The 13,182-nt window shown below is 43.1% G+C and overlaps 1 protein-coding gene across 1 annotated transcript; it reads left to right on the top strand.

The window, feature by feature from the left end:
- Positions 1-6,742: 6,742 nt before the first annotated feature.
- LOC119844097 (olfactory receptor 52E4-like) lies at positions 6,743-9,042 on the top strand. Its single transcript, XM_038374391.2, has one exon. It carries the CDS (start codon positions 6,947-6,949, stop codon positions 7,964-7,966), a length of 1,020 nt encoding a protein of 339 aa, XP_038230319.2. The 5' UTR covers positions 6,743-6,946; the 3' UTR covers positions 7,967-9,042.
- The last annotated feature ends 4,140 nt before the right edge of the window (positions 9,043-13,182 follow it).

Genomic DNA, 13,182 nt, shown 5'->3' on the forward strand with positions numbered 1-13,182 from the left:
AATAGTCTGTAGGAGAAAATGATCTCTTACCTCGTGAGCCTTCCTGAGAACGCTCCACACAGTCTATAATTAAGTCTAAGATTTAGTAATGGGCATTTTTATTAAAAGACATAGACAGGTCAAGGGCAATAAACAAAAATTCACTGCTCCATGACCTGTCCATGACTTGTACTAGATACCACTAACTAAATCTTTGGTGTTCTGTGGGAGTTCCAGGGGAGCACAGCTACTGCCCTGGATGGGGGGGGGGCTTTGGGGCAACCGCTTGTGCTGGGGGAGTCCAGGGTGATCACTGCTACTGGGGGTCTCTGGGGTGCCCACTGGTGATCTGTCATTGGGGATGGCCTGGGACCACTGCTGCCCCTACTGGCGGGGGAGAGGGGGACACCAGCCCTGGACCAGGGCAGCTGCTGCTGTTTCAAAGCAGCCCAGGACCCCCACAATGCTGCTGGTGGAGGACAGCCCCACTGTCCTTGGATGGCAGCAGCTACTGCTGGTATGGGGCAGCTCCGCCACCCAGAACCGCTGCACTGCTGCTAGCCTGGGGCCACCTGGGACTGCCATTGTTTTAGGAGGCAGCAGCGAGGCTTGCCATGTGGCCACCTGAGCTGCTCAGGTGGCTCTGGGTCAGTGGCACCTGCTGGCTGCAGAAGTCATGGACCTTCGTGACAAACTCACAGCCTTACCTATAAGTCCTGGATGCTGTGACACTACAAGGCCATGTGACAAGGCCACATAACCCTGGACTCCATATTGGTGAGTCTGTACATTTCCCACAAACTGCTCTAAGAACTAAGCTTTGAAACAAAGGGTTCCCATCATATGCTAAAGCTATATAAGGCAGGCAGTGACACCATCAGTGGTTCTTCACTCCCCACACAAGAGGACTCCTGCAAACACCTGAGGATAAAAGACTGAACTGGGGGAAGTGCAGGACCCAGGCTAAAGGGATTTCCAGCCTGTGTGTGGAACCCCAGGAAACCCAAGCTGCAAAGCAAATGCAGCTTGTGCCTTGAGATTCCGCCACACTGCTTGCATCATCAATCAGGGTGAGAAACTGCTGATTAATAGTCAGTGTTAAGCTTAGTTTGTGTTTTTATTTATTCACTAGGTAATCAAATTTGATCTGTTTGCTAGCCCTTATAATCACTTAAAATCTATCTTTTGTAGTTAATAAACTTGTTTTATGTTTTAATCTAAACCCAGAATGCCTTTAAGTGAACTGTATGGAGGTAGGTTTCAGAGTAGCAGCCGTGTTAGTCTGTATTCGCAAAAAGAAAAGGAGTACTTGTGGCACCTTAGAGACTAACAAATTTATTTGAGCATAAGCTTTCGTGAGCTACAGCTCACTTCATCGGATGCATTTGGTGGAAAATACAGTGGGGAGATTTATATACACACACAGAGAACATGAAACAATGGGTTTATCATACACACTGTAAGGAGAGTGATCACTTAAGATGAGCCATCACCAGCAGCGGGGGGGAGGGGAAAGGAGGAAAACCTTTCATGGTGACAAGCAAGGTAGGCTATTTCTAGCAGTTAACAAGAACATCTGAGAAACAGTGGGGGTGGAGTGGGGGTGGGGGGAGAAATAACATGGGGAAATAGTTTTACTTTGTGTAATGACTCATCCATTCCCAGTCTCTATTCAAGCCTACATGCATACATCTGCATGATCCCCAATCATCCCTGGCTCTCAGAAGCTCCAGGCCGCCCCAGGCTTCCCACAGCTCTTCATCTGCAAGGGGAGAGGTGCCTCTTATCACACCTGCTCCCTTGGCTCCGGGGTAATCACTGGCCGTGTCTCACAGGTGAGAAATCTCACACACGAGTAGCAAATGCTAAGACAGGCACCTGTGCGGCTTCTCTTGCTATACCCATATACACCGCAGGGTGATTCAAGGACTGCTACATAAGAACAACTTGCAAGCAGAGAAGTATGCACATTATATAATGAGAACAGGCAACTCTGGGACATGTGAGGGCCTAGATAAATACAGCTGCCATGTGCATGAGCCACTAGTAGCTGACTGAAACTGTGGACCACTGGGATACAGACGTTAAACCCAGGATGCTCTGGGATCATTTGCTCGCCAGCTTTGTTTCTCATTAATGGCGAGGGGTGTATATTCATTCCTCAGTGAGGAGATTTTATGGGGTCAAACCATTATTTTTCTCACGCAGAACATTCATCCATGCAGTGCCCCATGGGATCCCTCAGCCTCGTGAAGTACACACCTAGTGTAACATGTACAAGACTCCAAAGTCACATGAGAATTTCTCCCCATAGGGTTAAATTCAAACAATCATGAATAGAAAAAATGCCTTCGGTAAGCTCAGGCAGGAGTTTGCAGACAAAATGTCTCCAGCTCACTTCCAGGTACATGTCCATAGATTCCAAGAACAGAAGGGACCATTGTGATCATCTACTCTGTATAACACAAGCCTGAGAATTTCCCCCAAATTATTCGTAGAGCGGAACTTTTAGAAAAACGTCCAACCTTGATTTAAAAATTCTCAGTAATGAAGAATCTATGAATACCATTGGTAAATTGTTCCAGTGGTGAATTACGCTCACCATTTAAAAATGTACACCTTATTTCCAGTCAGAATTTCTTTACCTTCAACTTCCAGTCATTGGATTGTGTTATACCTCTGTAAACTAGGCTGAAAAGCCTATTAAAAATATTAGTTCCCCAGTTACCTAGTTATACACTGTTATCAAGTCACCCCTTTACCATCATTGGTAAACTAAATAGATTGAGCTCTTTGAGTCTATCACTATAAGGCAATATTTCTATTCTTTTACTAATTCTGATTCTTCTCTGAAACCTCTTCAGTGTATCAACATCCATCTTTAATTGTGGACACAAGAACTAGATACAGGATTCCAGCCGCAGTCACGTCAGTGCCAAATACAGAGGTAAAATTACTTCTCTAGCTCTTCTTCAGATTTTCTTGCTTATCATTCCAGGATCACACTGGCTTTTTTCACCACATGGTCACACTGAGAACTTATATACAGCTAATTATCCCTTTATGCCCCCAAATCTTCTTCAGAGTCATTGTGCTTCTCACGATAGTCCCCCATCATGTAAGCATTGCATGAATTCATTGTTCCTAGATATAGATATCTACATAGCTATATTAGAACACACATTGTTTGCTTCAACCCGGTCTACCAACCAATCCAGATTGCTCTGAATCAGTGATGTGTCCCCTTTATTATTTATGATCCCCCAATTTGTGTCATCTGCAAACTTCATTGATATTTAGGCATAAGAATGGCTAGCAGCTGAGTTGTTGCCACATGTCTCTGCTTACACTTGTCAGGTAACATCTGTAACTTGTATCTCAGACAAAGCAGGTTGCCTGCAGGAAAGTGTCTCACCAAAAGAAACAAGGGAAGTAACAGAGCTGCAGGCCTGTAGCCCTAAACACCAAGACCCTTGTGCCCTTCGTGCCCATTCTGTTCAGAACAAAGTCATAGCCCAACATTAAAATGACTGATAGACTAACAGACATATTGAAGCATGAGCTTTCGTGGGTGAATACCCACTTTGTCCATGCATCTGACGAAGTGGGTATTCATCCACGAAAGCTCATGCTCCAATACCTCTGTTAGTCTATAAGGTGACACAGGACTCTTTGCCGCTTTTACAGATCCAGACTAACATGGCTACCCCTCTGAAGATTAAAATGATTGTTTTCTTGGGGGAAACTTGGCTATTTTCAATATACGAATTGCAATGTGGATCAGACCTATAGTCCATCTAGTCCAGTATCCTGTCTCTGACAGTGACAGCCCAGATGCAGCAGAAGAAGTTAGAAACCCAGCAGTAGGTGGATTCAGGGTGTTACCCTAATGCCTGACAGCTAGCTCTTGGCTTGTGCCTTGAAACACCTCGGTATATAGATATTTAAAATATTTATTTAGCTGTAACTATTGTAACTGGATAGTCTTTCTGTCCATGTAAATCTCCAAACCCTTCTTCATTCTCATTTACCTTACAGCCTCAAATACCTCAAATATCAAAAAAGAAAAGGAGTACTTGTGGCACCTTAGAGACTAACAAATTTATTTGAGAATAAGCTTTCATGAGCTACAGCTCACTTCATCATATGCATTTGATGGAAAATACAGTGGGGAGATTTATATACACACAGAGAGAACATAGATTCATAGATTCATAGATACTAAGGTCACAAGGGACCATTCTGATCATCTAGTCTGACCTCCTGCACAATGCAGGCCACAGAATCTCATCCACCCTCTCCTACGAAAAACTTCACCTATGTCTGTGCTATTGAAGTCCTCAAATTGTGGTTTAAAGACTTCAAGGAGCAGAGAAGCCTCCCTCAAGTGACCCATGCCCCATGCTGCAGAGGAAGGCAAAAAACCTCCTGGGCCTCTTCCAATCTGCCCTGGAGGAAAATTCCTTCCCGACCCCAAATATGGCGATCAGCTAAACCCTGAGCAAATGGGCAAGATTCACCAGCCAGATACTACAGAAAATTCTTTCCTGGGTAAATCAGATCCCATCCATCTAATATCCCATCTCAGGGGATTAGGCCTATTTACCCTGAATATTTAAAGATCAATTACTTACCAAAATCCCATTATCCCATCATACCATCTCCTCCATAAACTTATCGAGTAGAATCTTAAAGCCAGATAGATCTTTTGCCCCCACTGCTTCCCTTGGAAGGCTATTCCAAAACTTCACTCCTCTGATGGTTAGAAACCTTCGCCTAATTTCAAGTCTAAACTTCCTGGTGGCCAGTTTATGCCCATTTGTTCTTGTGTCCACATAGGTGCTGAGCTGAAATAATTCCTCTCCCTCTCCTGTATTTATCCCTCTGATATATTTATAGATAACAATCATATCTCCCCTCCACCTTCTTTTAGTTAGGCTAAACAAGCCAAGCTCCTTAAGTCTCCTTTCATAAGACAAGTTTTCCATTCCTTGGATCATCCTAGTAGCCCTTCTCTGTACCTGCTCCAGTTTGAATTCATCCTTTTTAAACATGGGAGACCAGAACTGCACACAGTATTCCAGGTGAGGTCTCACTAGTGCCTTGGATAATGGTACTAAAATCTCCTTATCCCTACTGGAAATACCTCTCCTGATGCATCCCAAAACTGCATTAGCTTTTTTCACAGCCATATCACATTGGCAGCTCATAGTCATCCTGTGATCAACCAATACTCCAAGGTCCTTCTCCTCTTCCGTTACTTCTAATTGATGCATCCCTAGCTTATAACTAAAATTCTTGTTATTAATCCCTAAATGTATAACCTTACACTTCTCACTATTAAATTTCATCCTATTACTATTACTACAGTTTACAAGGTCATCCAGATCCTCCTGTATAATATCCCGATCCTTCTCTCAATTGGCAATACCTCCCAGCTTTGTATCATCTGAAAACTTTATTAGCACACTCCCACTTTTTGTGCCGAGGTCATTAATAAAAAGATTAAATAAGATTGGTCCCAAAACTGATGCCTGAGGAACTCCACTGGTAACCTCCCTCCAGCCTGACAGTTCACCTTTCAGTAGGACCCGTTGTAGTCTCCCCTTTAACCAATTCCTTATCCACCTTTTGATGTTCATATTTATCCCCATCTTTTCCAATTTAACTAATAATTCCCCATGTGACACGGTATCAAACGCCTTACTGAAATCTAGGTAAATTAGATTCACTGCATTTCCTTTGTCTAAAAAATCTGTTACTTTCTCAAAGAAGAAGATCAGGTTGGTTTGGCATGATCTACCTTTTGTAAAACCATGTTCTATTTTGTACCATTTACCATTGACTTCAATGTCCGTAACTAATTTCTCCTTCAAAATTTTTTCCAGGACCTTGCATACTACAGATGTCAAACTAACTGGCCTGCAGCCAGCTGGTAATAACTCATCTTAAGTGATCACTCTCCTTACAGTGTGTATGATAAAACCCATTGTTTCATGTTCTCTGTGTGTGTATATAAATCTCCCCACTGTATTTTCCACCGAATGCATACGATGAAGTGAGCTGTAGCTCACGAAAGCTTATGCTCAAATAAATTTGTTAGTCTCTAAGATGCCACAAGTACTCCTTTTCTTTTTTGCGAATACAGACTAACACGGCTGCTAATCTGAAACCTCAAATATCAAGTTCCTCAGTCTAATTAGGCATTGACCGAATAAAGCATTTTTATAAATTTGTTTTGATTTTTCTACATTTCAGTTTAATTTAATGTCCTCTTGATCTTGTGTTATGAGACAGGGAGAACACATTCTCCATCTACTCTCCACCAATCTGTATTTCATAGACTTTTCTCATGGCCCCTCTAATGCACCTCCTTGGTAAGGTAAATATCCCAGTCTTTACAACCTATATCCATATAAAAGTTTCCCCAGGCCCTTGATCATTCTTTTTGACTATGCCTGAACTCCTCTAGTTCTGCAATAACGTGTGTGAAAAGGGTGCCCTGTACTTCACAGAGGAGGCCAGAGGAGCGTGAAACTTTGACTGATTGATCTCATGGCATTTTATTTCCTTTATGATTCCCCATCCCATTCCTCCTGGATACCAAAGTTTTGCTTAGTTTCTAGCCATACTTGCACTCCGAGCAGGGTTTTACAGAGCTGTGTACCATGATGCCCAGCTCCCTGTCCTGAGTTCAGATAGTTAAATTAGAACCTTGTAAAGAGTTTAAGGAATTCAAGCTTTTCCCTCCAATGAGCATGCACATTGCAGTTTTTGACATTGAAGTGCATCTGCCATCATGTTGCCCATTCATCTTTCTTGGTTAGCTCCCTCTGAGGACTTCTCTGGACTTGACTCTGACCTAAATAATCTGGAGCCATCTGCAAATGTTGTCACCTCACTGTTCACCAATATTTCTAGAGTGTTCATAACTACACAATATTTATTGTACTATTTGTTATAAAACATGTTACTCCCCTCACTCGGCTTCTTTCCCTTTACAGACACCTTGAGCATTTCTGAGCCTAATCAATGCACAGACCACCTCATGGCAGCTTTCAACCTCAGTGACTCTGACCGTTCATCATTCATCCTAACAGGCATCCCTGGCCTGGAAGCTGCTCACATCTGGATTTCCATCCCTTTCTCTATGTTCTACATTATTGGCCTGTTGGGAAATTTCATAGTTCTGTTTGTTGTAAGCAAAGAGAAGACCCTGCATGAACCAATGTACCTGCTGCTGTGCATGCTGGTGCTCACAGAAATCGGCACGTCTACTGCCATCGTGCCAAAGGCACTGTGCATATTTTGGTTCAATTTGAAAGGCATTACTGTGGGTGGCTGCCTCACCCAGATGTTCTTCCTTCACGTGGGTTCAGTAACACATTCAGCCATCCTCATGACAATGGCCTTTGATCGCTATGTTGCCATATGTAACCCTCTGAGATACGCCATGATCCTCACCAACACACGAATAGCTAAGCTAGGGCTAGTGTGTTTGACAAGAGCTGTTCTCTTCATTCTGCCCCTGCCTCTGCTCCTGAGCAGGCTGCCATTCTGTGCCAACCGCATTATCGCCCACACGTACTGCGACCATATGGCTGTGGCAAAGATGTCATGTGGGGACATCACAGTGAACAGGACGTATGGCTTATCGTTAGTATTTATAGTCCTTGGGTTTGACCTGACACTTATTGCTGTTTCGTATGGTCTGATAATCAGGGCCATCCTCAGAATCCCCTCCGAGAAAGCCCATCAGAAAGCCTTCAACACCTGCACAGCGCACATCTGTGTGATTCTGATTTCTTGTACTCTCTCCCTCTTCTCTACTCTGACACACCGGTTCAGTCAGGGCATCGCTCCCTATGTACACATCATCTTGGCCAACCTGTATTACCTCCTCCTTCCTATGCTCAGCCCTATCGTTTATGGTGTGAAAACCAAAGAGCTTCGTGACAAAGTGCGCAAATACATCTGCACAATGTGATCACCTGGGGTCACTGACTCCAAACCTCTGTGACATGAGGGGGAAATGATATCTCCTCTTTAATCAAGGGTGTTCTATCCAAGTTTGGCTGAGCTCATCATTGTGGAAGTTCACAGACTTTAAAGCTCCTCACACCTAACATCTTATCACTCCATCATCAAGCACTGCTCTCTCTCTGTTGCTGAGTTCCCTCTCTCTGACCATATCCTGATCACTTTCAATGTCACCTATCAGCCCCCACCTCTACACACCATGTCACTTGGCATTCCTTTTACTTCCGTACCACCAGAAGACACTGCAGCTTTCTGAAGATCCTGTGTGAACAGCATTCTTGATCAGTTTGGTGAAATAAAGCTATGCTTTCTGATAGACAAAAAAAAAAAAAGAAAAAAAAATGAAAGCAACTATATTTCTGAACTTCTTTATCATAACTACAGTGATCTGGTTAGCAAAATTTACCTGATTTTTCTATGACCAATAATTCAGGAAGCCTGGAGGATAAACCAAATGTTTCAGTTGAAAAGTGCTAGTACAGGAAAGCTGCTGCAGGAATTGAGGACACTCTACTAGAACTTATTGCTGAGAGTTGTGAAACTGTGTGTTTTTGAGAACTGGACCGTGTTACCCTACATTTGAGGGGTGTGTACCCCAGAATGTGATCAAGCTAATTGCAACCATATGGTGTGCATTCAGTCACTATGAATTAATAAAAGAGAACATCACATAGTTAAGTGTTAATTGGAAAGCAGGCTTTTAGGTGCAAGGTTACAATCTAGCTGGCAGTTTCTGCTAATCAGAATGGGAGGAGTGGACAGACTAATAAATACATGAGAAAGAAAGTAGATAAATCGATGTAAACCTTGACTTTAGATGCCTCAGACAGTAGAATTTTTTTTGAAAGTTAGGAAAAGTGATGATCCAGTAGGGGTCACTATGATCTATGTGTTTTGTAGAAGTTATAAAAGATTACCTAATACAGAGTACTTTGGAGCAGTCCTCTGAAGCCATCTTTAGAGATGTTTTTCCTGACACTCTTTCTCCCTGGTGGGTGAGCAACTGGTCACTGCGAACCTGCTGTTAATTATTCAATACAGTTCCAGATGTTAGGTAAATATGTGGGATATTCTAAACCTATTGCTTATGTCTCTGTGTGCTTAAATAGAATAAACTGCAGAGTTAGACAAGAGCATGTTTACTTGTATTTAATCCTTGATCAGACAGAATTGCTGTGCTCTCATTTATTTATTCCTGACACTGCCTGGAGTGAAAGAGTTAAGTTGCCCCACCTGGGGGTTTTGAAAAACCTGCGTAACATATTGCTGTGTTAAATTATGAAATCACCTTGGAGACTAATAACTTATCACTTTTCATAGTCAATTTTGGAGTCACTTTCAGCTAGAACTTTCAAAATACATACTAACTATTCCCGTTGTCCAAGACATCAAATGCAGGTGTCGAGATTTCATCTTGGACTTTGTGAAAGACTTGAAACATAGACTGCCATCAAATGTCCAGGTGATTAGGGAGGTGGTGGAATCTCCATCCTTAAAGGTTTTTAAGGCCGGCTTGACAAAGCCCTGACTGGGATGATTTAGTTGGTGTTGGTCCTGCTTTGAGCAGAAGATTGGACTAGATGACCTCCTAATGTCTCTTCCAACCCTAATCTTCTATGATTCTATGATTGAATTGCTTGCAGTAGTAAGTCCTTCATGGCCTATATTGGTCGATTTCTCATTTTGCCATTGTTTCATGGAGACTTTGGAGAGTTGGAGCAGCAGTGGGGAGTTTTGCCTATGGTTCACTGGCCTCTTACTCAGAACAACCATGTAGAACAGTTTTGTGTCAAAGGTCTCAAACACATGGATGCCACTGGGGACAAAGGTTTTAGTGAACTTGACTTGTTTGCTCTTTCATTGTTGTTGCTATCTTTTAGTAATGCTGCATTTGAAAGACTGTTTTCTTAAATTAACTTGATACAAACAAAACTGTGCAACAAGATACAAGAGGAACTTTAAGAAAAGATTTGTCATGGTAGGGCATGCATGCAACAACAAAATCTGTGGGGAAGCATTTGCACCCACAAAAGAAATGTTCAAACTGGTCACCACTAATATATATGGCCAGCAGCAGAGGCATTCTTCTTCTTCCAGTGATGGGAGTGAGGATGAAATGTTGCCTTCTAGAGATTAACAGTAACAAACTAATTCAAATCGAAACATGGACATTGACTACCATCGCTGAATGCATTTAGAAAAACATAATAATATAATGGTCTTGCTGTTTTTACACTACATATGTTTTGGGCTCCTTTTGGCTATTTTACACTGTTACAGGCCTGGTTTGGGGTTTTTTTTAAACACCTGCCAACCCTCAGTCTGGATACAAGTACCAGTATTGGGGTTTTAATTTTGAATTTGATTGTCATCTCATGGCTTTGTTGCTAATGTGGACAAATTCCTGCTGGTAATAAAAAAAAACAATCCTTTGTTTCAAGAAATACATTTAAGTTGATTACATTTAGATTACTTTTTAAGTGATTTGGGGCTCTTAATGCAGTAGAATTCTGTCAAACCTGAGCAGCACCTCAAGCTGAACTGGACGCACAGGTGAAGCATCTGGAAACACAAGGGCCAGAGAAGCATCCCAGGAAGCAGAGCTGGGCTGGAGCCAGAGAAGAAGCACTGAGCCAGAAGAGTCAGAGCTGGTTTGGAGGCAGAGCAGCAGTGCTGAGGCAGAGCTGGGGACCTGCAGCTGGAGGAGACCAGAAGTCAGGGCTGGATTGGAACAGACCAGCTGTGCCAACAGGGAGAGAAGGCTGAACTACAGCAGGGAGCTTTGGGTTCAGAGCCAAGGCATTGTGTGCCAGCCATGCTACAAGTAACATGACAGCCAAGCACAATGGGAAGAGCAAGGTTGGACCATGGGCAGAGGGCTCAACACAGGGAGATGTCACCAGACTTCAGGTCCTTGAAGGCTGGACTCAGAACAGGAGATGTGATTCTGAAGGGAGGGTAGCTGCTGGGGAGAAAGGTCCTGCCACTTAGAGTCTGAAGGTCTGTGGCCACTGCCAGACCAAGTGTTTGACCCAGGGTATCATCGCAGCACAACCAGAGCCTGGGCAGGAGGCCTGGGACGAATGAGGAACAGACTGTGAACTTTCCTAACATCCCAGAGATGGTGGTTTGTAATGTCCCCATCCCCAACAAGTGGGGTTCCTTATTTCCTTGATTCTTTCCCATTTTTCCTTATTTTTCTTCTAGTTGGTGTTTTCTAAATTATATTAAGTTTGAATTTAATGCAGTCATTAGGGGGTCAGGGAAGCATCTGGTGTGAAGGGAGTAACCCAAGTGGGGACATCCTAGCCCCTGTCCTATGTGACCACAATGAGACTGGGGGTTTAGCCTCCCAGGAATCCTGGGCCCAGCTGTGTCGCCATTATGAGGACTCTGCCACACAGGAGAGTGGAAGGGGAGTGCTTGAAGTTAGGCAGGCCTTGGGGTAAAGGGAATGTGCGTGGGGACTCCGACCTCTTTCATTAGCCAATTCCCCTGTAGTAGTGCAGAAGCCGGAAAATTCCCCACAATGCTTCCCCACTTAGATTAGGGAACTGGGACAAACTGATGGGTTGGATTTTAGTGATGTGTAAAGAGATGTGTAACTTGTGAAATCTTCAGTTAACTGATAAAAGCTGAAATGTGTAACTTTGGGGAACTATAAGGGGAATATAATGTCACTGCATGGGATGGCTTCCCAGAGACTGTTATAATATAAAACCTTTCCCCCACCTGTAATATTTTATTATGGGGTTAGAGCAGTAAAACTGATATTTTGTGTTTGGCCTCTTGAACAGATTTCATAAAAAATGAAAGCTTGTTCAAGGAATTGACTAGAAAATTGACCAACAACCAGAATGAATCATAGAATCATAGAAGATTAGAGTTGGAAGAGACCTCAGGATGTCATGTAGTCCAACCCCCTGCTCAAGGCATTACCAACCCCAACTAAATCATCCCAGCCAGGGCTTTGTCAAGCTGAGCCTTAAAAACCTCCGATTTTGGAGATTCAGTCACCTCCCTAGGTAACCCATTCGAATGTATCACCACCCTCCTAGGGAAATATTTTTTCTTAATATCCACCCTAGACCTCTCCCACTGCAACTTGAGACCATTGCTCCTTGTTCTGCCATCTGCCACCACTGAGAACAGCGAAGCTCCATCCCCTTTGGAACTACCCATTAGGTAGATGAAGACTTCTACCAAATCCCCCCTCATTCTTCTTTTCTGCAGACTAAATAATACCAGTTCGCTCAGCCTCTCCTAATAATTCATGTGCCCCAGCCCCCTCATCATTATCATTGCCCTCCGCTGGACTCTCTCCAATTTGTCCACATCCTTTCTGTAGTAGGGGGTCCAAAACTGGACACAATACTCTAGATGTGACCTCACCAGTGCTGAATAGAGGGTAATAATCACTTTGCTCGATCTCCCTCTTTGATCTCACTGCTTCCTCTCAGATTTTGGTATTTAGACACAATGAAAGCACCCACAGAAATAATTCTCCTGAACAAAAAAAGGCCGATGATGTTTATGAACCTTCAGCTTTAAAGAAATATTGGAAAATTTTAGTTTAGTTTTTCTCATTGTGCTTCAAAGAAAGATTGTGGAAATGGTAAATTCTGTTTCAAAACTGCCACAATCCAAAGACACAGACCAAAGCAGCAGTATTACTTTCCAAAGCCACTGAACTTGTAGCTACATTTCAAGTTGAGTTCAAAGGAGCCAAACATTCAGCAGGTAAATTATCAGGAAAATGGGTCAGACAAATCAAGTCTGAAGAGAAGTGCTTGAGAAGGGCAAAAAGGCAGGGGAGCAGCTCATTTTGTGGCAGACCAGAGAGGAGAGAATAGCTCCCAGCAGCTCCAAGGGAGTTCAGCTAAGTGAAGGCAGAATTTCTCCCTGAACAACTGCCCAAATGTCCCTCTCTGAGGGAAAGGAGGGCCTGCTGCAGGGATGCACTGAGAGGGAAGCATTCGTCTGTCATCTGAATGCTGGACTTGATTGATCCCCTTTATTTGCTGTTTGGACTACCCCAGCATCAAGAAAAGGAAAATTAAGTGCTTTATAAAAAAGAGATTTGTCAAATAAACCTCAGTCTACCATATATGGAGAATTAAGGTGGCAATCAGCTAAAAATCACCACCGTTAATTTAAACTTGG

The sequence above is a fragment of the Dermochelys coriacea genome, chromosome 1 (genome assembly GCF_009764565.3).
Source record: "Dermochelys coriacea isolate rDerCor1 chromosome 1, rDerCor1.pri.v4, whole genome shotgun sequence".
NCBI lineage: Eukaryota > Metazoa > Chordata > Testudines > Dermochelyidae > Dermochelys > Dermochelys coriacea.

Bases quoted from the DNA above. Each gene is read 5' to 3' on its own strand.
- LOC119844097 (XM_038374391.2), top strand. From the start codon at position 6,947: ATGTTACTCCCCTCACTCGGCTTCTTTCCCTTTACAGACACCTTGAGC.